Source organism: Poecilia latipinna, unplaced genomic scaffold (genome assembly GCF_001443285.1).
Source record: "Poecilia latipinna isolate Pla-1442-1.1 unplaced genomic scaffold, P_latipinna-1.0 Scaffold243, whole genome shotgun sequence".
Classification (NCBI taxonomy): domain Eukaryota; kingdom Metazoa; phylum Chordata; class Actinopteri; order Cyprinodontiformes; family Poeciliidae; genus Poecilia; species Poecilia latipinna.
The window spans coordinates 234,546-261,060 of NW_015112859.1; the positions used below are offsets into that span (position 1 = coordinate 234,546).

Below are 26,515 nucleotides of genomic sequence, written 5' to 3' on the forward strand. Positions count from 1 at the left end.
GAATGAAATTAAAAGAATCAATCAAATTTAAAAAATCTTTTACCATCTGTTTGTCCGGGCAACAAACATGAATATTAAAATCTCCAACAATAAGAACTTGATCATATAGAGGCAAAACATATGCCAACAGTTCAGAAAAATCATTCAAAAAGTCCTTATTATATCCAGGGGGTCTGTAAATAACAGAAAAAAATAACGCAGAAAAACCGTTGAAGAACAACTCAGAACCACTCATATTCTTTATTCTCACTCTCTGTGTCGCCTACGCTACACACATAGTTGTTGTCATAGCAACTGGCAACATCTCGAATATGTCGGGATTCGTGGCGCAAATATTTCTTAAAGAACAGAATATTCAGTCAGTTACAATTTTTTTTCTTAAGAATTTTTTTTTTCTTAAATGCAAAATGCATTTTTTAATTTTTTTTTACAGTTTTGTTTTAATTGCTGCTCTGGTTATTTTTTTTTCAGCAAATGACTGAAAATACTTCAGTTAACAATTAGTCGATTACTAAATTAGTTGGCTGTTATTTCAATAATCAATTAATCATGATTAATCATTTCACTATTCGGTGTATTTGTTTTTACCCTCTCTGAATCAATACTTTGTACTTTGTCTCTCTAGAGGACATACCAGCAGATTTGGCCTTACAACAGATTTTTTAACGGCTATAAATAGTTGTGCAAAGCACTGTAAACTTTTAAGATGTGCAAATTTCATTGAGAAATTTAATAAAACAAATTGTGAGCTGCTGTGTTCCCTAGACTTACCAGTTTTCCACACAGGATGCCGCAAGTTTCCACAGCGCGGCTGGTGTTGGCCTCAGCCAGCCTCAGGAAGCTGCGGCACAGCTCAGCAGGAACGGCCAGCTGCCGGAGGGCATCCACCATCGTACCTGCAAAAACCACACAGACGAGGAAAACAGCAGCTGAATGGAAAGTCTGTCCATTTTATCCATTTCTAATACCAATATCTGAGGTTTAGCATCGCCCAATACCGATCTGATACAGAAAAGCAGCGTTGAATTGACTGAAAACATTTCTTTTTTGTAAAACACATACATAAATTACAAATTTATTGACAACGTTGTACCAGCACAGGACATTTTAAGACACCAACAGCTTCATCTTCCCTGATGGATCAGGCACATAGTGACAGACACCCGGACTTAAGGCTGGACAATAAATCAATAACAATATATATCGCGATAGACATGTGATCAATATCAGTAGATAATAGATAGAATATTCACTGAACTCTGATCCAGAGTGAGTTGGTGGAATCTGTGGTTACCTAGCAACAACCTGCTGGGTAACAAGCAGTGCCCTCCCCACCCCCCAACTTTGGTTACCTAGCAACGACTTGTGGAGTAACTGGCGCAGCAGCAGATTTTAGGTTTTGCTACATTGCCTCAACTGCTTAAAAATAAAAAACAATGACATGGAGAGAAAACGGGATAAAACAGGAAAGATCGCGCCATCAGACTGGTAATATTTCAGATATTTAAAACATAAAACTGATCAATAATTCTCGCTCGACCTGTCGCAATAAATGAATTAATCGCATGTTAAATTAAAACAAGCTCAATAATTTACATTTTCATAAATTATTGTTTGTTTCTTTCTACCAAAAATAATTTCAGTCTGCTGCTATCCTTTTTTTGAAGGACAATTTTGTTTTACAGAGACTTTATAATTAATTTTATTTGTTGTTTCTGTTGTTTTGTTCATTTATTTTGGATATTTAAAATGTCTTCCAGTTCCAGTGTTAAAAGATCATTAGAATTTAAACTTTATTGGTCTTTGAGAATGTGTTCTTGCATTATTATTCCTTTCATTGTATTACTTAAAAATGGTCTCCAAACAACAATATTATTATTAATCACAATAATTTCTGGGAAAACTTACCTATATGAAACCCTTTTATCATGAAGCTTGTTCTATAATTTTTTCAATGTCAGGACCTCTACAGATATTAATATCGGATCAGCACATCTTTATTTTAAACAGGAACTACAGCAGCTTGGGGAAAAGAAACTATTAACTCACTGTTGCTCCCAGGGCTGACCAGAGACCCGGGTTTGAGCGTGCGGTCAAAGGTGGGCGGTCCGGCCACGGGCGTGCCCGGCGTAGCAGCAGGCCGATGGTGCTGATAGTCGTTGGCGCCGAAATCGCTGGGGCTCAGCGGGATGGTGGGGGACACCAAGGGCGGGCCCTGGATGCCAGGAATGAGGGGCGTGTTGTCGGGAGGCGCGGACGGCGTGGCGAACTCCAGAAGCACTCGCTGACGCTCCTTCTCCAGCTCCTGGCGACGGATCATCTCCTCGAAGGCACTGAACTGCTCCTGCTCCCGCTGCCGCCGCTGCATTACGGCGACACGTTCCCGCTCGGCGTCCAGCGCACGCTGCCTGGACTGTTCCAGCGCCAGGGCCTCCTCCTCCGCTTTCTGCAGGTATGACAGACCACAGCTGAGCGAAAGGTCTGGTCTCATAGTTTGTAGTACTGAGATGATTCATTTGATTAATCACAATTAATCATGATTAATCATGGTTAATTGCGATTAATCCTAATTAACTGATTATTAAAATCTAATTAATCATGATTAGTTGACTGAATTAGTTGATTACTTCAGTAACTGATTATTTCAATAATCGATTAATCAGTATTAATCACAATTGTTATAACTGATCTATTTTTTAAATAATCCTTAAATAATTTAGTAATCATTAACTGGAGTATGCAGATTCTCCAAAAGGCCATTTGCTGAAAGAACATCTCACTCAGAGATATTTTTCTACATTATTGTGATAAGAATAAAGTGACACAAGAGTAATTTATTATATCTTCTTAGGTGACTGTGTGCCACAGCAATTATTAGCCCCACAAACACAAATACTGCTCCTAAAAAACATTCCCATTTGTAATTTCCCGTTTCTTAAGGACACCAGTGTGATTTGCATCACTAAACTGCTCAGAGTAACTGAATTTTCAAGTGTATTGATATTTATTCAACACACAGTGGAGAAAATGGTAAAACTATGAAACCTGATGATAAGGATGATTTTTTTTAAACAATATTAATTGGAATTTATTGTGACAACAACTAATCAAGATTCTTATTATGATAAGAAATTAATCACAATAAAGAATACAATAAATACCCACCCCCACTTAGAGCAGTTAAGACAAAACTAGCCCTGTCGCAATAAGCAATAAATCAATTAATCGCACAATAAACTAAAACAAGCTCAAAAATTTCCATTTGCTTTATTTATAGTTTTTCTGTTTTCTCTCCCCGTTTCTACCAAAAACTGGATGACAAAAGTCAGTTTTTATGTTCCTCTAATCTGGCACAAAATTCCAGAAAACTTAAAAATTGCAGAAACACTGAGTTTCTTAAATCAAGGTTAAAACCCCATTGGTTTTCGGGTAGACTGCCTCTAACTGGTACGGTCCCAGTCTGCCCCGGCCAGATTCATTTTCCATTTGATTCATAATAACTATAACATCTTAAAGAGTAGTTATCTTTTAACTTGATGTCATTTTCCCTTATTTTGCCACTGGATGTAAAGTTGTTGCTCGTTTGTGGTTATATTTCCATTCTGATAATGTAACGCACTTCGAATTACCCTATTTATTAAAATATGCTATACAAATAAACTGATAAAATGTAAAACAAAGTGTTCAGAGGAATGAACACTTTTGTGATAGACTGGTGCTTCATCTTACCTTTTTGACCAGATACTGCGCATATTCTTGTTCAAATCTTTTTAAAAGAGCCTGTTTGAGAACCTCTGCTTGAGGAAACGCCACATCTTTGAGTTTCTGTTGAGGAATCACAAAGATAAGCTGTAGGTTTTCCACAAAAAAAGAAAAGAAAAAAAAAAGACACAAACAGATAAATGGCAAAACACCAAACTCTTTGGGCACCTTAACTGTGTCCTTTTTCTCTGGGATGTTTGCCGTCTTGTAATCCCGATGTTTGGGAAGTTTTTCAATAAAAAGCCTTAAAATAGACAGAAGAATCAGGTTAACATCTTTATTTTTAAATAAAACAACCAACAAGATTATGGTGATTGCTGAAAGTGGTCTATGTGACAAATCTCGGACTTAATTAAAAAAAAAAAAAAACTCACGTAATATATTTATTATAAAGTACGAAGGCATGTTCGATGTTTCCCTCTTCGGTGTAGATGTGTGCCATTCGGATCATCTCCATGCCGGAGCGGAAGTAGCGTCGCGGCGGCACGTCGTCGTTGACTTCCACCGAACTGCCTCTTTTGGTCAGAGCACGGACTCGCTCTTCCGGCGACAAGCTGATATCCGTGTGATCCGCCATGTCGGCTAACGGCTCAACCTGACAGACTGGAGAAACAGGGCAGCTGCTTGACACAAGTATGCACTGATACCGCTGGTTCATATCGACTTACGATTAATGGTTTGTTAAACTAAAATTAGTTCCAACCGATTAATTAGACTGTCTTTTAGTGTAGCAGAAGAGGGCGCCGCCGGTCGTCCTGAACTGGAGACAGTTGATAGAGAAACAAAGATGGCGGCCACAACAGAATGGTAAAGAGAAATTATCCAAACGGAGTCCAGTTTGAGATGCAAAATGGACTTAAAGTGGTTCTGTTTTGAAATATAAACACTCAACAAGCCCCTTAAGTTTCACCAGGTAAGTGTTTATATATATATATATATATATATATTCATCTTTCTATTCAGCAATCTAAGAGGTCTTTGGTTATATTTTATAAATATGTCTCAGTTTAACAATGAGGGAAATCCAGAATTTTCAGTTTATTCAGTCAGTATGTAATACAACTGACACAAAATGATGTTCAAATTTAATGATGAGCTTTAAAGAAAAAACATTCAACATATTAGCCCTTAATGACATGCAAAATGGATGACCCTCTTGATACAAAAGAAAACTCATATTTCTAAGAAAATGGCCGCTTATCAATTAATTATTAGATTAGATCAGTAATTGATAACTTGCGTCCTTAATAGCTACACCTAACGAGATCTGAGAATTAGTCAAATCTGAAATGAAATCCTTGCTTAAAAATAAAAGTAAAATAAAACAGTAAATTTATGAATATATTTTGTTACTTCTTTTCTTAAAAATCAGGTTATCTGGCCCCTTGTTGGCCGTTTTAGAAAACACTCTGCACTTTTGTCTTGCAGTGGATACAAACACTTAAAAGAAAGAGAGAAAGAGGGAGTCTGGCTGTCGATTTTCCAACACTTTAGTCATCATGATGTTGCTGTCTTAGTGATTAAATGGTTGCTCATTCATGCAAGACATTCATGTTTAGCGGAAGTGCTGCTTCAGTTGGAACAAGGAAGCTCATTTCTGCCACAAAACAAAAAATAAAAGCCCAACAGGAAGTCATTAATACAGGTTTTAAAGTCACCATTATGAGAGACAAAGTCATAAACATTAGGCTGGAAAGGGTACATGGAAATATTGACCAAAACTGTAGTTGGAAACCTCATGTAAATGATGTTGGGGGAAAACTGGACCTACAGTACATTATGTACTTCATACAACTCCCTTTTACTACTCCCTTTGTCATATTATGTAGAGGTTTGGGGAAATAACTGAAATAACCTCCAACCTATTTATATTCTGCAAAAACAAAAGCTTTAAGGGTAGTAAACCGCCACACCAATGTTTTTTTAGACAATGGGGAGTATTAGAGTTTGCAGAGTTAGTAAAATTTAAGACCGCACAAATAACATACAAAGCAAAAAAATAACATGCTCCATAAAAATATTCAGAAATTACTTAAGGAAAAGGGTGGAAGATATGAGCTAGGAGGGAAATTTACTACATACATTAAAAAGTATGTGTATCTCTGATGCTGGGATCTGGAACTAATTAATAACATAACACAATTTAAAAGGGAATTAAAACATAAAATGTTTGAAAACTAGAATCTGATTGAAACCTTCATGATGGTGAGTTACTTACTTCTTTAATTTGTGTTTTGTTTCTTTTTTTCTTGTCTGGATTTAATTATTGATTTTCTGTATTCTGTTAATATTTGCAACACTAAAGCAGTGAGGAGTGGAAATGTTTTGTTTGTAATGAAAATGTAAGGATAAGAATATAAACTGAATACCTTCAGCCTACACCTTTTGATCTATACAGTTATTATTTCGATTTGATTTTGTTTTAAATCTTGATTGCAGTTGTTGATTGACTGTACAACTGTTATCTTTGTATGTGTTTTAGATCAAACTATCAATAATTTTGACTTTCAACATCTTCACCGCTGTAATACAGACTGCTACAGGAGATCCTTTCCTCCCACAGCCATCAACATTTATTACAATTCTTTGAAGAAACTTGTAAAATTTGACTTACAACATTAAATTTCTCTTTAAGACCAATAAAAGTTACACTTGGTTGTTTTTTGTTTTAATGTCATGGTCAGCTAATGCTACAGTAACCACTCATTTTTAAACTTTTTACACATCTTTCCAACAAAGTCGTTCATTTGACAAACAGGCCAACCTCAGTTAAGAATTTCTTTTTTTGTATCTGAAGATCAAAAACAATAATCCTGTTATGTAAATTTGCTTGGAATCAAAGACAGATGTGAGACCACACCTTCTCCACCTTGACTAAGAATCATTACATCATGAATCGTCCATCAGCAGGTGCAGCTTTTATACTCCCAACTGGTCGAAGGGACAGTTAGTTGTAAACGGTTTAGATTAAGAGGGTGTGGCAGAGATAAAAGGAGCAGTAGAGCACCATTAAAAGCATTATTTGTATTACAAAACATAAGTTTTCACCATTTTTGGCTTGTACTGCCAAAAATGTGGGTGGACTATTCCCTCCAGGTTGGGGTGGAAATGTCGCCTCAAGGTGGGGAGGAGTTAGAGGAGTTAAAGTGTTAAAGTGTTTTGATGTTTTCTACCAGAGTGATGAATTCTTAGACCAAGTTACTGGTCTGTTGACGTTCCAGCTCTCACCTAAGGTCACAAATGAGAACTAAATACAAGTAGCTACTATAAATTTGAGCTCAGACTATTAACTAGGAGTGGCAGCAGACAAAAGTTTATGAATACCTGACAAGCTATTATTACATTATACTTTTTTCCTTCCACTCAACTTTCCATCATAAGTCTTGGACACATCACACTGCTTTAGCAATGACCTCTTGTGACTTTCTCTCTTTGTGGAGAGAATCAATGACTGCTGAACTGTCAGTATTTTTTTATTAAAATGTTTTATTTACTGGTCTGATCTATGTTCAGAGAAACTGAGTATTGATTTTAATTAGTTTGATCTATAATAATTAAATGAACAAAAGCAACCGTTTGTATAGTGACATTACCTATACAAACTTGGCGTTTTAACTAAAACTCTGAGGTTTAAGAATCCTTGTCAAATGGCATTTTGACTAAAAATCTGTAAATTCCGTCCTGTCAGGTGACGGGGCCTGGATAATATCCATGTTAAACGGACGGCGGAGTCTGGCGACGACAGGCGCTTAAATTCCATAACAAAAGTATGTTTTCATCTTTTTTTAAAATCTTTTTTAATCTTTTTTTTTTCCAAAAATCTCTTTCTCTTTATTCAATGTCTTATTTTTTTCTTTAATTATGTAAAGCACCTTGAAATGCCTTGCTGCTGAAATGTGCTATGCAAATAAAATTTGATTGATTGATTGATTGATTACCTATTAACTAATTTCATTGTCAGTGTTTCCTAGTTTATTAACGTGCACCTGTAAGTGTGGGATATCAAGGTTAACATGAGCTTAAGGACAATATATTTTTGTGTAAATAAAACTCATCTGCTGTCCTGTGATTTTCATCAAATCAGGAAACCAATCATTTTAAATACTTAAAATTAAATGGGATCATGCATTTAACATTGATACTAGTCTAATTTCATTGGGCTTGTTTACACAAATTATATTAGCATACTTGCACTATGAAGTAGTTTAAAATAAAGAATTGTTAGATTTAAAAACAAACACCAAAAAAATGCAAGTTGAAATAAAATTATAACTGAAACAACGCGCTTCTGTTCCTTTCACAAAAGGCGATATTTAACACATTTGGTCAAAATAAAGCTTGGTTAGTTAAACAACTTTCCAGAACAAAATCCAAACATTTTTCCAACCCCACTCTCCTTCCCTTCACCTCTTCTGGAAAAATGTTGGCGCAATGACAACAACACGGGTGGCATATATATACGCTTCAGCCGTGTATACCCGGTCCTTCTATCGATCCGTGTCCCTGAGGAGGTGATCAATGTTTCCGAAAGACGTCGAGTTAGCTATGCTAACTTAGCTAACGTCAACTTTATCAACGGTTTGATCAGAAAATAAACAATTAGAAAATAGAAACGGTATTTTTTTTTCATTCTTACCTGGTCTACCCGAGAACGTGAGCCTCTCAGAAACCTACATAAAGCAAAAATAAATAAATAAACCGTGAACGTTGTAAAGAATCCCAAATGTGATTTCTATGGTCAGCTTCAACAACAGCACTACTGTACCACTTCACTTCCGCGATTAAAACAACTTCCGCCTCACGACACTACGTCATCGGAAGATGTTGATTATTTTCTAAATATTTTTTTCGTTCATATAAAATGTATATTACGTAATTAGCAAATATTTTTAAACATATTCCGTTTAAAATTTTGAAAAACAAGTTAATATCATTTTGTCGTTGTATATTTTGTATCACGCATGCGCCACCCACACACTTCGTGTTCCAAATACCTGAGTTGAGGGTTATAAGCATGGTTATAAGGGTTTGGTGTTTGCCTGGTGGACGTAACTCGGAGATTGTTTCTCGCTTTTGGATATGCGTGGATATGCAAATTGCACACCTAAATGATGTGCAATTTAGTAAAAACAAGCAAATTTGTTGACGTATTTATATTTACTTTGCATTGAAGGAGGAAAACAGTTCAAATACTTACAGATATAAAATAATTAGAAATATAAAATTAAAATATTTTCAAATATAATACATAGGGATGTAATATACAAATTATGAAATTAATATGATTTTACAACAGATATATTTATATAAAATATAATATACAGAATATTATAGCTAATATACATATATGTATATAAATACTGTACTATGCATGACTATATGATGCAATATAATCATACATTATATATAGATAAATATTTCTTATATTAGAGAAACGGATCTCAATAGAGCTGTTTAGCTCTGCAGCCACGTAATTTTGAGCTTTGACAACCAAATTTCAACAACAGCAATGCACCTGGAACGAGTGTGATTACAGTCTAACAGAAATAAAAAATAAAAACACTACAAAGATAAAACCAGTCATATCAAACTCACAGATTTCAACATGTCAAAATTGGAATTAAAAACAGATTTCCATTATCAACAATATGAAAACATCCAGGATTTTCCTGAAAATACCTTCATATTAAATATTTACGTTTAACTTTTTATGCTGAATTTCACACTACCCCAGAAAAATAGAGAATTGTTTTTCCCCACTTGCCATATTTACAATATATTAAGATGTTTTAATACATAAATATATGGAGATAGGGTTGTGCTGTGGTGGCGCAGGGGTTAAGCACAACCCACATATGGAGGCCTTAGTCCTCAACACAGCTGTTGCAGGTTCAATTCCCAGCCTTGGCAACCTTCACTGCATTTCTTCCCCCTTCTCTCATTTCTTCCCCCTTCTCTCATTACCCACTTTCCTGTCAATTAACTATCAAATAAAAAGGCCACTAGAGTCTAAAAAAAAAATATATGGAGATATAGAATAATAATAGAATACCTAAGCATGTCAATAGGACCATGTAATATTTATTTTTTTCTTTTCATCTTTGTCGCTCTGACTCATAAAAAGGTGACTTGTAGAATCAACCCTGAGATTTAAACATGGACAGAATCTTAGCAGGACAGTATATGCATTTCCCTGCCACACCAGGGAACCAGTGTGGATGTGTGGGCTGTTGGGACCTTGTTTGAACTCCATGAGGCAGAAAATGCAAACTCAATCAGATTCACGTCTCAGCCCAGCTCATCTCCTGTTACTCGGCAGATTGGCTTCTTCCTGGCCGCTGCCAGCTGCATCCCTCTGCCCAGTCCTCTGTCCGTTCCTTCTTCTGTCTTCATCCTCTCATGACCTGCTCCTTTTATGTCCCCATTCACCATTCAGCTCACACGGGTGATGGAAAACACCTGTGTGAGCTCACAGTGAGCATCGTCATGGGTGACAACCCAAGCCTCAACAACAACAAAAAATCTGGAAAACATGCAGCACAACAACCCCAAATGAAACAAAAATAATTTAAAACAAACACATAGCACTGCCTAGCATTTGTTTAACCAACTAACTGGTTGGGTAAAACCAGTCACATAAACCCCAAAACAACAATTACTTGCTGTGAAATGTGAAGGCTAAAAGTAGCATTGAGCTAAATTTAGCATTTTAAAAATTAGACATAAAAAATGTCTACAAATGGAAATATTAAGCACAACACAAAGTATTTGTCTTTTAACAACAATTTTTATTACTTTCTCTTTATTTTCATAGTGGGACCAAATTTATTAACTGCTTTCATTTAACTTATTAAGTTTTGCTTGGTACAGCACACATTTTTAAAGACCCAATCCTGCTGAGAATAGTTGGAATATTTTTCTTTAGTTGTTCTTTTTTATTCGAGCCCAAAAGCATTGGCAAACTGGATGTTTTTCTTTTAACAACCTGGAAAACTCTTAATTTGTTTTAACCCAAAGTGGCTTAAACGTAAATTTTATAAAATGAAACCCTAATTCTTTGCTTGTTTAATTAGACAGATAATTTATTGATCCCAAAGGGAAAATATGTGGCAGTGTGTAGCTCTCATTCATACAAACAATAAAAAAACAAAGTATAAAAAATAAAAATAATAATTGATTTAATGTATGTTGAGTTTATTGTTGGAAAGTGAATTTACGTAGTTTTATAAAAAAAAAAAATTGGGCCACAAGTACTTTTGACTTTACAATTTTGTCCCACGTGACCAAAAGTTTGGACACCCCAGTTCTGCACTAATACATAGTTATTGTAATGTCGTATTTCAACCGCTTGGTGGCGACACAGTCACCAAAATCCATCCTGCAGAAAACTATCGACGTCACCACGGAAACTGAGCCTATCAGGACATCCTCCAGTCCTGTTGTGTTTGGTCGTGAAACGGAGGTCAGGGGAGAGAGAGCGAGATAAATGAATGAAAGCAGACGGGATTTGCTCCCACTGGACGTGTTTTTTTTTGTCTCTACTGTTACCGTGGATGTTTGGCGTGGACGCTGCGGTTGAGAGGAGCTGACGTCAAAGCCTGCTCTCTCCCATCATCACCACCGGGTAAGCTAACTATCAGACTCAAGGCTAACCGGCGCCTACGACCCTGATTCAAGCTTTGTACTGACTTAAGACGTTTTTTATTATATGCTAACAAGGCAGACATAATATACCCGCCTAAAGTATAAAATATACGACAGTAGCTAAATCAGATGTGTTGATTTAGAGTTAGCATAACAAAGCATAATCAGTTCTTTTACTTCTATTCTACTATCGATGTTCTTTTTGCTGAAAAGTGTTTTCAGATTAAAAGTACGTACAGATCTACCAGTCACACACTCTGACGCTTTTTTGCTGGGAATAATATATACATAAATTACATTGTTTAGCTGAATTTGGCTACACAGAAGAAGAAAAGCAGACTGTTTTAAAAAAATAATTGCTATAAACAAAAACAGTAAGTAGAGTTATACAGTTAGTCAAAGCAGGATGACATTTAGCAGAAAAGAAATAATATGGAAAAATACTTAAAAATACACAGTATAAATTCTAATTTAATTTACAGTAAATATGTTTGATTTAACCCAAAGAAAAATTAAACGTAGTATAATCAAGATATCTTCAGAGTGTTTGTAGATGATGATCCTGGATGCAAAGGTCGGGAATCGAACCTGCGACAGCCGCGTCGAGGACTGGGGCCTCCGTATGTGGGTTGTGCCCAACCCCTGCGCCACCACAGCACACCCCAGCCATGGTTAAAAGTTAATTATAATTTAAAGTTTAATGATCTTTGAGAATGTGTGCAATATTATCGTTTATTGCAATAACTCCATTGACAATTTATCATCCAGCAACATTAGTTATTGTGACAGACCTCGCTGTACAGGCTCATGACTGCCATGACATGCTAACTGCTTAATATCAAAGATGATATTTCACAGTTAAATAACTGGGATAAAACTATAAGTAGATAGCAAACACTCCTAATCCATCTCATGCTTTTGCCGCTCCTTAAATCTCTGTCTGGCTGCATGATTAGAAATCCGGGCAGAGAAGCATCAAAGTTTTTACTGCTCTGCAAACTCTGGATGCCAGTACTATATTTAGATCATTGCATGTTAGGGCTGCATCTAATGATTATTTTATTAATTGATTATTCTGCCGATTAAGTAGATAAAGAAATTGGCACATTCTGCACATTTTTTATTTAACTACTCAAGCCTCTTTTTTTACTATTCTTTGGTGTATGCGTTATCGTTTATTTCAAAGGATGCATCAGCAGCTAAAAAACTGTCCACTAGTCTGTTGATTATTTTTTCAGATTAACAACTGGTTGCAAAAGGTGCCTTTTTTAGACTTTGAACCAGGAGAAGCTAAAACTGTCCCACTTAAGGAGTTCTTGGTAAAGCACATTAACAGACGAAGAAGGTTTTTCATCTTAAATGCAAAATGATTATATTTTTTGACAGTTTTGGCTTAATTGCTGCTCTGATTATGTTGTTCTATAAGCCAATGGCATTTTTTGTTTGCTATTTGTAGCATTTTCTCTTTTGCTTCTAATTTCTATCATTGCAACATTTTTTGTTCACATTAGTTTTGGTTTTGCATTATTCATGTGTTTGCTTCACATATATCGGTTTGCACATGTTGGCCACTATAGAAATTGTATCTTTAAAATAGGAATGCACAAGACATCAGTACTGACATCGGTATCAGCCGATATTAGTAATTTTTTAACATATTGGTATCGGGGCGATAACTAAAACTAGGTCGAAATCAACAACTGGTATTTATTTCCACATTGTTATCATCTGATTCTTGTCTTTTTTATTTCCAAAAATGTCAAAACGGTTGAGAAATATATCGGTAAATATCCTTTATCAGCCAAAACATAAATATTAATATTGGATATTTGAGAAGGTGAAGATTTGCCAGAAATCAGACGAAATTTTCATGTTGGTGCCTCCCTACTTTAGAACCATTACCTACTTCTCCCTGTCCCCCTTTTAAAGTTGCTGAAGAATTGACTAAAGTACAAATCAGTGGATATTCAACGACTGCCATTACCTGGTTTACTGACCTCAGAGCCGGCCTAGGGGTAAAAGTGAGCGCTTCACTTAGCCGCAGTCATTCCTAAAGCCTTTAATTTTCAGCTGGACAGGAGTTGCTGTGTGCAGAACGTAGACAATGAGCTGACATCATGGCCACAAACACCACTGTCTCATCTAATGATGGGTTTCCAGGTGGGACAGGCTGAGAAATGGGGGAAGCAGTAATTAGGGTCTCAGGTTTGGGTTGATGAATCAGTCTGCTCTGCCCTGCAGTTGTATATAAATCAAGATGAGAAACGTGAAATCCTCAGAGGACGGAGGCTGATCAGTTTGGTGGAGGCAACAGCAGGGAGTCAGGAGGTTTCTGGGTTTCTGTTCCTTAAAGGTAAAGTAACATTATGTTAATTATTAGAGGCGTGAAAAGTGTGGCTCCCAACTGTTACACTGCAAAACCATAAAACCTTACCAAGTAGCTTTGGTCTAATTTCTAGTTCAAATATCTTGGTTCACTTAAAATGAGACAAAACTAACTTACAGGTAACTTTTCAGCAAGAAACATGATCTTGTTTTAAGTCAGTCATTCCAGTTCCAGTGGCAGATTATTTCACTTATAAAATGGGAAAAATGTCTTGTTGGAAGTGAAATAATCTGTCAATGTGTCTCGTACCTTTTTAACGTCAATATTAAGGAGTTATTTACTTAAAATAAGCTCTTATTTCTTGGTGAAAAGTGTGAATTAGTTTTGTCTTATTTCAAGTGTGCTAAGACATTTGCTCTAGACCAAAAATTCTTGGCAGGATTTTGTTTTTGCAGTGTAGGTTCAGAATGGTACAAATGTGGCCTAATTTTTAGGATGAGATTTTTTCTTTAATGACCGACTTTAATTTTCTTAAATGGAAAATGTTAACCTGTCATTCACGAGAGGACCCAAATTTGCCAAGAACACTGACAGCAAATTTGGGTCCTCTCGTTATACGAGAGGACCCAAATCTCGTGATACGAGAGGACCCAAATTTGGGTCCTCTCGTGACAGGGGTGTCAAACTCCAGTCCTCAAGGGCCGCTGTCCTGCAACTTTTAGGTGTGCCTCTTCTGCACCACACCTGAAAAGAATAATTAGGTCATTAACAAGGCTCAGGAGAACCGATCTACACAGGGAGGAGGTAATTAAGCCATTTCATTCCACTGTTTTTTACCTGTGGCACATCTAAACACTGCAGGACAGCGGCCCTTGAGGACTGGAGTTTGACACCCCTGTGTGAATGACAACCTGTGAACAACAGGTTAAGTGCAAGATAAATATTTTTTCCTTTTGTTCTTGTCCTTTTCACTTTAATATAGACGGGCCATAAACATGCAGCGTGGTGTGGGCATTTGTCATATAATTTATAATTTATTATAAATTTCTTATCATTATAAGAATTTTTAATTTATTGTTTTCACAATAAATTCCAATTAATGTTTGAAATTGTCGGAATTGCTGTTGTCACTATTTTTTCCAAAGTTTTTCCAGTGAGATCAATAACTAATACACTGTTGTAAAATTTGGCCACTTCTATTTACTAAGAGTTAAGACTGAGAGAACATTTGCAGCTTGTTTCATTATCTGTATTTATTCCCATCTCTAGTTATTCAGTCTTGGAGGTTTAATTGTTTGACTTTTGGTCATTTTGTTTTTTGAGCAGCCAGATCATAAAAGCAAAAGGCTGCAACAAACTTAATGTAATTAATTTGCCAAGAACACTGACAGCACTTAAACAGTTTTAAGTGAAGATTAGCGCACTATTATTACCTAAAAGTAAAGCTGTGTGAATTTCCTCTCCAGCCTGTTTAATTGATTCTTAGTCTCAGTGTTGGCACGGCTGTAGCTGAGATTTAGAAGAAGTTCAGTGAGCTGAGATGAAACCCGATGCAGGAGGAGACCTCGTCTGCAGCTGGGAGGCTCTCTGCTCTCGTTTACATGATGAGCACCTTCAGGAGTTTCCTCTGATAGGCCACAGAGTTTTAGTCAAACAAAAGGATGAGAAAGAACATTATCTCTGCGCTGACTCTTAGCTAATTTTATGATCTGCACTTTAGGAACAGAGAGATGTTTATAAGTGAGTTTAAGCTGCAGAAAGAGAGTTGTGACCACAAGCTGGTTATTCTTGTTCCTGCAGAATGCAATTGAAACTGGAGGAATACTTTTAGGCAAAAACAAAAATCTTAAAGTATTTTGGCCTAGTTTCCATTGCAAATGCCTCAGTGCTCTAAGGCAAAACTGACTTATAAGTAACTTTTCAGCAAGAAATAGGAGCTTCTTTTAAGTAAATAACTATTGTTCCAGTTACACTGGCAGATTATTTCACTTATAACATGAGAAAAATGTTTAGTTTCGTTATAAGTGAAATGATCTGCCAGTGGAGCTACTAATTTTTAAAATCAATCTTAGGCCTGTCACAATAAAGCAATTAACCGCATGATAAAACAAGCTTAATAATTTCCATCTACATCGTTTATTGTTTTCTTGCTCTTTCTACCAGAAATTGGATGATAAAGTTTTCAGTTTGATGGTTTGTTGAGATAGACTTCATAATTCATCTTATTTGTTGTTTCTGTTATTTTGTTTGATTATTTTGGATATTTAAAATGTCTTCCAGTTCCAGTTTTAAATGTTTATTAGAATTTAAAGTTTATGTGGATATTAATTTGAAAATGGTCTCAAAACAACAATATTATCATTTATCACAAGACAGTTTATCATCCAGCAATATTTATCATAACCAGCCTACTTCTCTGAAGCTATCAATGATTCTGTCAATTTAATTCACAATTTAAAGAGTTTTAAACTCTTCCTTTGTGGTGAAACTTAAAAAAAGTGAATTTGTTGCATGGTGAGAGTAATTACGAACCTTTTTTATACTGTTCATTCTGTATACTTTGGTTTCCTGCTTGATGTTTGTTGCTGTGTCTGACCTCAGACGTCCAGGTTGTTTTTCTGCTCAGTCAGCTGATGAAGCCGATGATGACTGGAGTGAGTTCATGCATGCTTGCATGTGGGAATGTTGCACTATTTATAAGTTGTCGGCTCGTCATTCTCATTTTCTGGATGATAAAGTTGTCATTTCCTGCTGGTGGCAGCAGATCCAGATTGACTGCGCATCACAGTCAGTGGCTTCTCTCCGTTTTTATGTGTTTTTCTGAGTCCACAGCTACTCTGGACTCACAGCGAGATAAAATGTGGTAGAAACTTTCTAAGAATACAGACTTGAAGAGCAGGTTTGGAGTCCAGGAAGCGTCACAACTCGGAGCAGCAATTAAGGAAAAACTAGGCCTGTCGCATAAAGCAATAAATCAATTAATCGCATAACAACAATATTATCGTATATTGCAATAACTCCTGGGATAATTTTTAGGGGCATTGAAGATAGAAACAAAAAGGAGGAGTAAATTTCTGCTAAAGAAAAATGCTTGGAAATTAATGAGTGGAAAGTTTGCTTGAAAAAACTCAGAAATGTTGAGAATAATCTTAGAAAATTTCCATTTTTAAGTGTAGAAGTCAAAAAATGTTTGACTTTTCACACTTTTCTAGAAAAGTTCAGAAATTAATCTAAAACTTTTTTTTAGTTTTTTTTTCCCTAACTTTTGAAGCTCAGCAATTTCCACGTTTCTTCTTTCTTTCTTTCTTTCTTTCTTTCTTTCTTTCTTTCTTTCTTTCTTTCTTTCTTTCTTTCTTTCTTTCTTTCTTTTATAAGTTTTTGATTATGGAATTTGGAAATTTCTGAGTTTTTTTCTATAAAATTTGTGATATTAATTTAAAAAACAAAAGCAGTTATTTTCTTAAAATTTTCCAATTTTTTATTTTTTGCAAATTTCTGAGATTAATCTAAAAATGTTTTACTTTTGTTCTAACAAATTCCTGACTTTTGGAGCTCAGCAATTTTAATTGTTTTGAGAAAAAAGTTCTGAGATTAATATATAAAAAAAGTTTTATTGAAAAGTTTGAACTTTTGGAGCTCAGAAATTTCTCCAAAAGTTCTAGAATTTCTTTTAATTTCTCAGATTAATTAAAATATTTCTGAGTTTTTGGATAAAAGTTACTTTAGTAATCCGTTGTAAAATTACTTGTTGGTTTTTCTAAACTTGGCGGTTATTTTCCAGAATGCACAAGGTGCTTCCTGTAATCTGCAGCCTGTAACAAAGTACTTTCCGGAGCTTACATGTTACATTCCTTACATGCTGCTTTCCCCTTTAATCTAGAAAGTGCATTTTAAATTGCTATCCAGAAAGAGGGCAGACAGTTAATGTGTTTTGTTTTTAGAAATATGCTAAAAAGAAGAAGCTGTTTTTGTTAAAGGAGGCTTATTTGATTGTTGCTTTCTTTGCTCTCTGTCACAGAAATGTGATAGTTTTGCTGTTTACTGTGTTTCTTCATTGCAGCTGAACTGCATTTTTGTGGCTGTAATGTTTCTCTGTCCGGAGTACAACACCAGGGTGTCCTTCCCTTTTAAAATTACTGGGTACAATTCAACTAGGAATGCTCACTACAGTTTTGGAAAAGATCAGGAATGGCATAATGCTTAACTCTGAATGTTATAGAGGAGAAAAAAGCTGAGTGAGTTGAATCAAACTTCATGTTTCTTGCTCTGCTTTTTCTTTTTTCCTTCTAACCTTAATGTTTATCTCTTATTTACAGTCCAGCTCTATCTCGAAGACACATCCGCTCCCTTCAGGCAGTTTTTCCGTCTCGGCTACGAAGTAAACAGAGGGCATCGCTCTGCGTGGTCCGAGCCTCGGCCCAGACGGACTGAATCAAGCACTTTACGTAGCAGCTACCACCAGGGAGTCCAGAGGAAAAAGGTGAGCATTTCATCCCAAGCACAAACATGAATGGTTCTGTTTGTTTGGCCCAGCTTTACATTTACGTCTCCAGGCAACTCTAAAGTGAATCAGGGTCAGAAATGCTGGGCTTGTATTTAATCTCAGCGTCAAACTTGGTGTCAGGAAGTGAGTAAAACAAGATGGATGCACCCGTTTTTGTTCTGTAGAGATATTTTGGGACCCATTTGCTTTCAGAGCCGCCTTAGATTCAGCAGCACATCTAAAACTTCCATCAGGGTTCAACGTCCCTTCAAGGTTGTAAGGAGCGTAATTTGAGCTGCTGTTGCCTTTCCAGCTTTACTGAACCCTGATTATCATCAGCTGCATGTCCTGACTCGATTTAAACCTTTCTATCTTCCAGTTAATCTAATTATGTTGAACATAATTATATGACGTAAAATATTTAAACAGAGGAGACATCGCTCTATATGTCTGGTCTTAAAAATCTTATAATATTTGGTTAATTAGATTTTGGAGGAAAAATAAATAATAATAAACGGATGGATGCATTGATTTAAAAATGTGTCGTTGCTGATAACTGATATTTTGATCATATGTAGGCCTGTCAAGGTAACAAATTTAGCTTGAAGATAAATTATCCTAGAAATTATTGCGATAAAGGATAATATTGTCATTTTTAACTAATATAAAGCTAAAGGCAGAACAATGCAACTTGGCCTCAAAGATCAAGAAACTTTCATTTCTAAAGAACATTTAACACTGGAACGTGAAAGCATTTTAAATATCCAAAATAAACTAAACAACTGCAACAATAAATGATATGGATTGTGAAGTCTCAGCCAAACAGAATACAGTATATTAACAATAATATATGGGGTGCTGTGGTGGCGCAGAGGCAAAGTACGACCCCCATATTAAGGCCTTGGTCCTTGTGGCGGTGGTCACAGGTTAGATTCTCGGCCTGGCGACATTTGCCGCATGTCTTCCCCCTCTCTCATTACCTTGTTTCCTGTCAAACTACTTTCAAATAAAGGCCACTAAACCCAACAAAACCTTTAAAAAAATAATATATTGAAAACATATTATTGATTAGCCTCAGATGGGAAAAACTGCTAGCTAGGACTTAAAAAAAAAAAAAAAGAATTTATGCAAGCTAACTAATAATACGATTAATCCAATTAATCATTTCAGTCCAAATGGAAATGATTGCGTTTATGGGGCGAATTCACAGTGTTCTGCTGTGCTGTGACCATATAGTTACTTTTTGTGACGTCACAGTCTCTGCTGTTGGATTGTTTTCTTAGTTTCTTTTTTTTTGTCATCTTAATGGTTCAAACGATGGTATGGAAATGATTCTCAGTGTTCAGTGAGTTTCCTGTAGTGGTCAGACAATCATCAGCTGAATGAATCAAACATTAAACGGATCCATTTATGTTTCTGTTTTATTTACGTAATGCGTTATTGTGTAATTGCTGGGGAAGCTTGAATTTCCATTGGTTCTGCAGCAGTGGAGCATATCTGCAGTTCACATGCTGTAATTTATGGAACAAGTTAAATGACAACAAGTTTATGTCTTTTGGTGCCTGGAAATTGAGCCATTTCAAAAACCTCCTGATTGTTGAGTCACGCTGTGCTGTTACCTAGCAACACCAGTGGAGTTCTGTCTGTTACCTAGCAACTCAAGCTGAACTCGGCTTGTTTGGTCATCTGTTTTTACCACTGTATGTGCTGTACAATGGCTGCTGGAACAGACAAGAATGCAACAGAAACCACTTGTTGCATTTTTGTTAGTTGTGCAGGAGGCTCCACTTCTGCTTTTCTAAGATATACAGTTGTTTAGTACGCTTCTGTATGCAGCCATTTTCCCATGAGTATAAAGGTTGAGTTGGGGGGTTGAGGCCAGCGGCAGCTTATTTGGATTTAAAGAAGGGCTGTCCAAGTTTTTAGAAACATGGGCGAGAATCCCAAAGTTGAAAATAATTAGTGGCCATACTGTTTTTCTGATTTGAATTACAAAATAATTTTTTGTGATTTTTTTTTTGTTTTGTTTTGTTTTGTTGTTTTTTTGTCCTCCTAGCACAGAAAAAGACATTGAAGAATAACTCAAAACTACTCGTATTTTTTTTGTCACTCTTTGTGTCGGCTACGCTATACGCAGGCTTGTTGCCATGGTAACTGACAGAAACGCTGCTAATGTGTGATCGTTGTGGTAGAATAGCTATCAATACTATTCGCTAATCTAACGCTGCGGTGGTTGATGAACTAATTTAAACACTTGCTCTACTGGTGATCTGTCAGAGTTGGTGTTTATGTTGTTTTTTTTATTTTTTAACTGAACTGAAAAACACCTAATTCCACAGCAAAGCTACATGTTATGGATGTCATAGTCAAGCTAGCGTAACTAAACTACTTCCCTCTCCTACGTTGTTTATTTCTTAATTAAAACTTTTTTCTGACCTTGTTATCTTGTTGCCGTAGTGTTGACAATTGGTAGCAAAGCACTGCGTCCATTTTTCTTTTATACATCACACATATATTTAAGATTTAGCGCATTATATTGATAACTGCTAGTCGTCGTTAGCTAAAAGCTCTTTGCCCTCCAGCAGGGAGATGGGGGCGGGATCTTGCACTTGTGACGTCATACTGCACTGTGCAACTTGTTCAAGGAGCATAATAGGTCACCTTATAACAGAATATATGTTCATACGTGTTTTTCAGTTGGACTGGCGTAGCTTTAAACGTGTGATTCATTGTTTCCTGCCTGCAGATAACACCCGCCATCTTTTAAAGAAGTCATGCCCATCTGGTCCCCTCATGGCAGGGTCACTATGACGATCACCTCCCTCCTCTCCCAGCCGGTGTTGCTGCAGGTGGTGGCCGTGCTGCTCTGGCGGGCCGGCCAGGTGACGTGTCAGGAGCAAAGCGACACACAGTTACCTGCCCAGGTTCTCCAGGACCTGCTGGCCCGCTACGGAGACAACAGTACCATCACGGTGCCTCAGCTGCGCTCCCTCCTGGCGCTGCTGAGTCAGAGCCAAAGTGAAAGCTCAAACGACGGCCGAGATGAGGCAAAGACGACAACAGTTACAAACAGCTCCAAGGTACGAACTGTTATTTATCTCTAGTCAGGACATTTACTCGGTGGATTTTTACGATATGTCAGGATTATGGATCACAATGACTCAAAAGACACTTAAAAACTAAATCTTAGTAAGCTAAATATTTTCCAACATCTTTGGTGAGTCAGCAGGTTTGTTAAAGAGGAAAAGACAATATAAACGGTTAAACAGATCCAGGGTTTCCCCCAGAAAACTTGCTAAGCCGGGAGTGAAAAAATGCTTAAAGTTGACAGGAAATTTGAAAATACGACTAAGTAATTATGTGTTTTTGAAAGACATTATTAACAATACCTAAAGACAAATTATAAGGTCTTAAAAGAGGCAACAATAAAAACAAAAATACAATTAAAATAAATATAGATATTTTTTCACTTTAATCATTTCATCTGAATTAAAATGTCCAAAATTTTATCTTTTAGATAGACAGATGCTGTTAAAATTTTTAATGCATTAAAGTGCCGGCTCGTGTAAAAATTCCATATATGTCTGATTTCTCTATTTATAAGCAACAAATAGATTAATCGCGTGATTAATTTAAAACAAACTCAATAATTTTAATTTGTATGATTTATTGTTTTTCTCTTTTCTCTCCCTTTTGCTTCAGTCTCATCTAAACCTTTCTTGACCAACAGTTTTGTTTATAGAGACTTTATAATTCATTTTATTTGTTGTTTCTGTTGTTTTGTTATTGTTTATTACAATAACTTCTGGAACAATTTATCGTCCAGTAAAATGTGTTATCATGGCAGGCCTAGTTAAAGTACCATATTCATTTCTAGTGGATGTAATGATGATATTTGGAGCCTGGAAAACGTTTTGGGTTTGGAAGATTCTGCAGGTTTTTCTTCCAACCTGACGTTCAGTTTTTGCTTCATGTGGTTCTGATCTGATCTCTGCTTGGACCAATAAATCTGCAGCTACTCCTTCATGTTCACATCTCAGAGGAAGAGGAGCGACTTGTTCCCCAGCTTTGTGTCGGAGCAGAATCAGGCATAGTTTTCATATTTCCCATACTTAGTGTCACGGACGCTGATCTGCTTTTGAATTGATTTAGGTTGAGTTCTTGGAAAAATAAGAGAAAAAGCTCCATTTTGTTCCCAGCTGGGTGTTGCTGTAATGGAATAAGGTAATAAAAACAAGCAAGTCTTTTGTTTGAACAGGTGGGCACCTCAAAGAACAAGACACAAACCTGTAACCTTTGACCTAGCAGCTCTTACTGCTCTCTTCCTACAGTAATGCGGTCAGATATGAGCCATCTGCATAGAGTTAAATAGCTGCTGGAAACTATTCTTAAACTTGTTTAATAACCTTCTGTCCTACCATATTAAGTAATATGGTAGGAAATGGGAACATTTAAACAGTTATGTAATGTTGCAGAGGATTCTGACACAAAATAAACTGCAGATTTTACTTATGGATCAAATCACGAGTTTCTGTTCGTGTCCTAAATTGTTCTCCAAAAGCTGCAGTGATTTTGTAACTGTTCCAGGAAAAAGGCTGTGTTCTCGAAAAGATGAAGGCATCACTGGTAAACATTTAAATATCTAAAATAAATAAAACGACAGAAACGACAAATAAGATTAATTATGAAGTCTCTGTAAACAAAGTTGTGCTTGAAAACGGGCTAGTTGAGGCCTAAGCACCTAACTTAAGACTTTTGTTATCCAGTTTTTGTTAGAAAAAGAGAGAAACACAAGAAAAACAATCATGCAAATGGAAATTATCACGCTTGTTTCAGTTAATTTATTGGATTATTGCAACAGGCTTAGCACAGATAGATGTATGATTAGTGGTTGGTATATTAAAAAAAACACCACCTGAAGTTACTTTGAAACCTGATTCCCTTTTGAATAAATCTAAGCAACTCTTAAAAGTCGTATTTGATGAAAAGATGTTAATAAATTAGCAGTAGGTTTGTTGTTTTTCTGTTCTGATTGATTGATTGATTGATTGATTGGTTCCAATGTTTGCTTTCCCAGTGCTTGCCTGCAGACACGCTGGCCATTTACAGCATCAGTGAGCAGTCACGGCTGGACGGGCCAGATCTCCAGAAGCTGTGTCCCACCATGCTGCAGCAGCTGGACGCTGGCACCTGCAAGATGAAAAAGGGGGAGGAGCTAATTACTGACCCCGCCCCCAGGCCTTCAGATGCAGAAGGTGAGAAGAATGCTGCAGTGTCTTACTGGGAAAAATCATAAACGTTAGCATGCTAGTCCCTCAATTCATCACAAGCTAAGACGCTACTTGATTAGTGATTTAGCATTAGCTTCAACTAATTTGCTTAATGTTAATGAGGTTAGTGGTTTTGCGTTATCTTCTGCTGATTCTGTCATGGTTTAGCATCTTAGCAGTATCTTCTGCTAATGTTTTTAATGGTTTGGTAGTTAGCGTTGGTTTGTGCTAAGTTGCTCAGTGTGGTTAGTGGTTTAGCATTAGCTTCTGCTAATTCTTTTATGTGTTTAGCAGAAGCTTATGCTAATTTAATTCTTAGTGGTTTAGCAGTAGCTTTGCTATTTTACTAATGCTTTAATATATTTTGCAGTTTGGTGGTAGCTTCTGCTAATGATCTTATGTGTTTGGTGGTTTTGTGTTAGTTTCTGTTGATGTTTTTATGTACTTAGCTGTTTAGCGTTAGCATCTGCTAATGTTTTTTATGTATTTAGCAGTTTAGCGTTAGTTTCAGCTAACTCTTATGTGTTTAATGGTTTAGCGTGAACATAGGTATTTTCTTCTTTTCTGCCTTTTTTTTTTACATATTTATGCATAAGTAACTCTTATGACTGCATATACATTTTTTTGTTATCTCTAACTTTTTTCTAGCGCTTTCATTGTCATTTTTAGACATCTAAGCACATTTAAGGTTAAATTATCGATCCCCAAATGTTCTACTTTCTAGTCTTAGGTTATTGAGTGATAAATACAGTCTTTCAGCTTCACCAATTATGCTTCACCTGCATATCCATATTGTGGTATGGCTCTAATCCAGATGAAGTGGTCCCCATGGCAAAGCTCATCTTTCATCAGCAGCTGAGTCACTGCAACTCAATCCATAGTGCTGCATGAACACAGCCTGCAGGACGTCCTTGAAGGACTTGGAAGTAGTTTTTCTTGAAGATACTGAAAATAGAGAGGCTCCTGTCGGTTGTTGTTGTTGTTGATCACACAGACGTCATTTTACTTTTTCAACTGCAGAAAATATTGCAGAGAACATCTATAAGAGTGAAATTACTTAGATTTTTGCAGCTGGTTTTCAAACTGGTGCTTGAGATCCTTGAAAGTAGGTGTTTTCAAGGTTTGGAAAGTGCTTGATTCTATATAAAGTCCTTGCAAGTGCTTGATATTCAGACTACAAAGTTTTTTTCTAAATAAAGTCCAATCTAATGTTGGATTAAGAGCCTGAATTTGGAAAGATAACATTTATTTTCTCACTCTCTGCAGTTAAACCAAACCACACTTCTGTTGTTTTAGGTCAGTTAGAATTACCAAATTAAATGCCAGAAACCTTAGCGAGAATATTTTTAGAGATTGTTTTGTATTGTTTTCAGGCAAACCAGATAAGAAACAGTTGAGACACATTCCAAAACATATAATTTTGTTATATTTTAGTTTAACTTGTCCCTACTGTAGGATGTGGAATACTGTCACAAAATATTAGTAATGACTAATAAATTATGTCATATTTGTAGTTAATTTGTATTGTTTTTATCTGCAAGGTTTGAAAACTTACCTTGAAAATGCAAAACTTACCTTGGAAGTGCTTGAATTTTGCTGTGGGAAAAGTGTCCTGTATTTATCATTCGACAGGTGAGAGAAAGAGTTTGGCCTCCCTCTCTGTACCGACAGATTTGTTTTTCCTCCTCAGCCGCTCTCACCTCGCCTCACCCCCTTAGGAGAAGCTTATTTTGGCTCCTCAGCAGTTTTCCCTTTCAGATCCTGCAGAGATTTCCCAGCAGCACCGAGGCAGATGTCATTTAGATACATGCCTCAGCTATCTCTGCTTTGACATGTGAACATTTTAATTTATTTACAGAACCCTATGTGGAAATATTTTAAAAAAACATCATTAGTTATTTTCCTATTTAGTGTCTTCGCTGATGTTTTTCTGCTTGATCATCATCATCACCAACTGTTTTCACAAAGAATTTGAGTGCTTGTTGGTTGAGTTTCAACTCTTTTGAATTACTGAAAATATTTATTCAGGTAGCTGCACAGTTGCGCAGTTGGTAGAGCTGTTGCCTTGCAGCAAGAAAGTTCTGGGTTCGCCTCTCGCCCAGAACGTTAGCTGGAGAGCAACCCTCCCGACCCCACTAAGGGACAAGGGTGTAAAGAAGATGGATGGATTTATTACAGGAAATTAAAAATAAAATACACAAATTCAGTTTCTTTATAAAGAAATAAAGCTATGCAAACAAACTTAGCTAAAAAACAAAAAAAAAGGTATTTTTTGGAGCATGCACATTATTCTGATTTTAAGTTTCTTTTTTTCTAAACATTTTAGGGTAAAATAAAAAATAATAATGGCATGTTAAATCTTGTAATTTAGAGATAATGTTCAGTTTTCTTCAAAAGTAGACAAAAAAAATTTTCTGGGAACTTTGTATTTTTTATTTTTACTTTTTGGCAAATGTACTGCCAAAGAGTATTTTAATCCTCTTCCTCAATGCTGAACATTTGAATAATTTACAATTCAAACAAGACAACAGGACAAAAACTGTGGCTGTTTATTTAAGGTGGTACAAAAATTAACATTTTAAAGCGGTTGTGTACTTTGTCATCTACTTTAAAAAATTAATTATTTTTACAAGAAAATCCTTATTTCATGAATTCAGTAACCTATTTAATAAATGATTAAATAAGTAGCAACAAAACTCAAACTCCATTTTTAGCAGCTACTGTTCAGTGCTGGATCGGTTGCTAGGCAACAGGGCACATGGTGGAAAGAAGGAAAATGTCTCAATGTATCAACAGGTGCATTACTAACACTAACAAATTCACATTTTATTTGAGAAACTTTGCAGATGCAACGGCTTTGGATAAAAAGGCTGATTTTTCTTAATGTTTTTGTTGTTTTTACAGGTTTAATTATTGTTTTGTAGTTTATATTTAATGTTTTCTGTTTGTGACAACTCTTGATTGTTTTTTTCATGGGCGTAGGTTTGGGTAGGGACGGTAGGGACATGTCCCGACCAATATTCACGGGAT

The 26,515-nt window shown here is 36.1% G+C and overlaps 2 protein-coding genes across 5 annotated transcripts in view; one reads left to right on the forward strand and one right to left on the reverse strand.

Annotated features, from left to right (window-relative positions):
- LOC106947483 (STAM-binding protein-like A) overlaps window positions 1-4,359 on the reverse strand; it is a 12,245-nt gene extending 7,886 nt beyond the window's left edge. Inside the window, exons 1-5 of the mRNA XM_015032512.1 lie at window positions 4,137-4,359; window positions 3,931-4,006; window positions 3,730-3,825; window positions 2,050-2,446; window positions 772-896 (exon numbers count right to left, since the gene is read on the reverse strand). Coding sequence (XP_014887998.1) covers window positions 772-896; window positions 2,050-2,446; window positions 3,730-3,825; window positions 3,931-4,006; window positions 4,137-4,339 — 897 coding nt within the window. The 5' untranslated portion in view covers window positions 4,340-4,359. The remainder of the gene's footprint in view (window positions 1-771; window positions 897-2,049; window positions 2,447-3,729; window positions 3,826-3,930; window positions 4,007-4,136) is intronic.
- slc39a14 (solute carrier family 39 member 14) overlaps window positions 4,303-26,515 on the forward strand; it is a 39,117-nt gene continuing 16,904 nt past the window's right edge. Inside the window, exons 1-5 of one of the 4 annotated variants that reach the window (XM_015032509.1) lie at window positions 4,303-4,395; window positions 4,489-4,569; window positions 18,049-18,212; window positions 20,962-21,295; window positions 23,293-23,470. In XM_015032509.1, the coding sequence (XP_014887995.1) occupies window positions 20,990-21,295; window positions 23,293-23,470 (484 nt within the window). In that variant the 5' untranslated portion in view covers window positions 4,303-4,395; window positions 4,489-4,569; window positions 18,049-18,212; window positions 20,962-20,989. Of the gene's footprint in view, window positions 4,396-4,488; window positions 4,570-11,102; window positions 11,387-13,162; window positions 13,760-18,048; window positions 18,213-20,961; window positions 21,296-23,292; window positions 23,471-26,515 lie in introns of those variants that run through there. The other 3 variants (XM_015032511.1, XM_015032508.1, XM_015032510.1) reach the window with 3 other exon arrangements.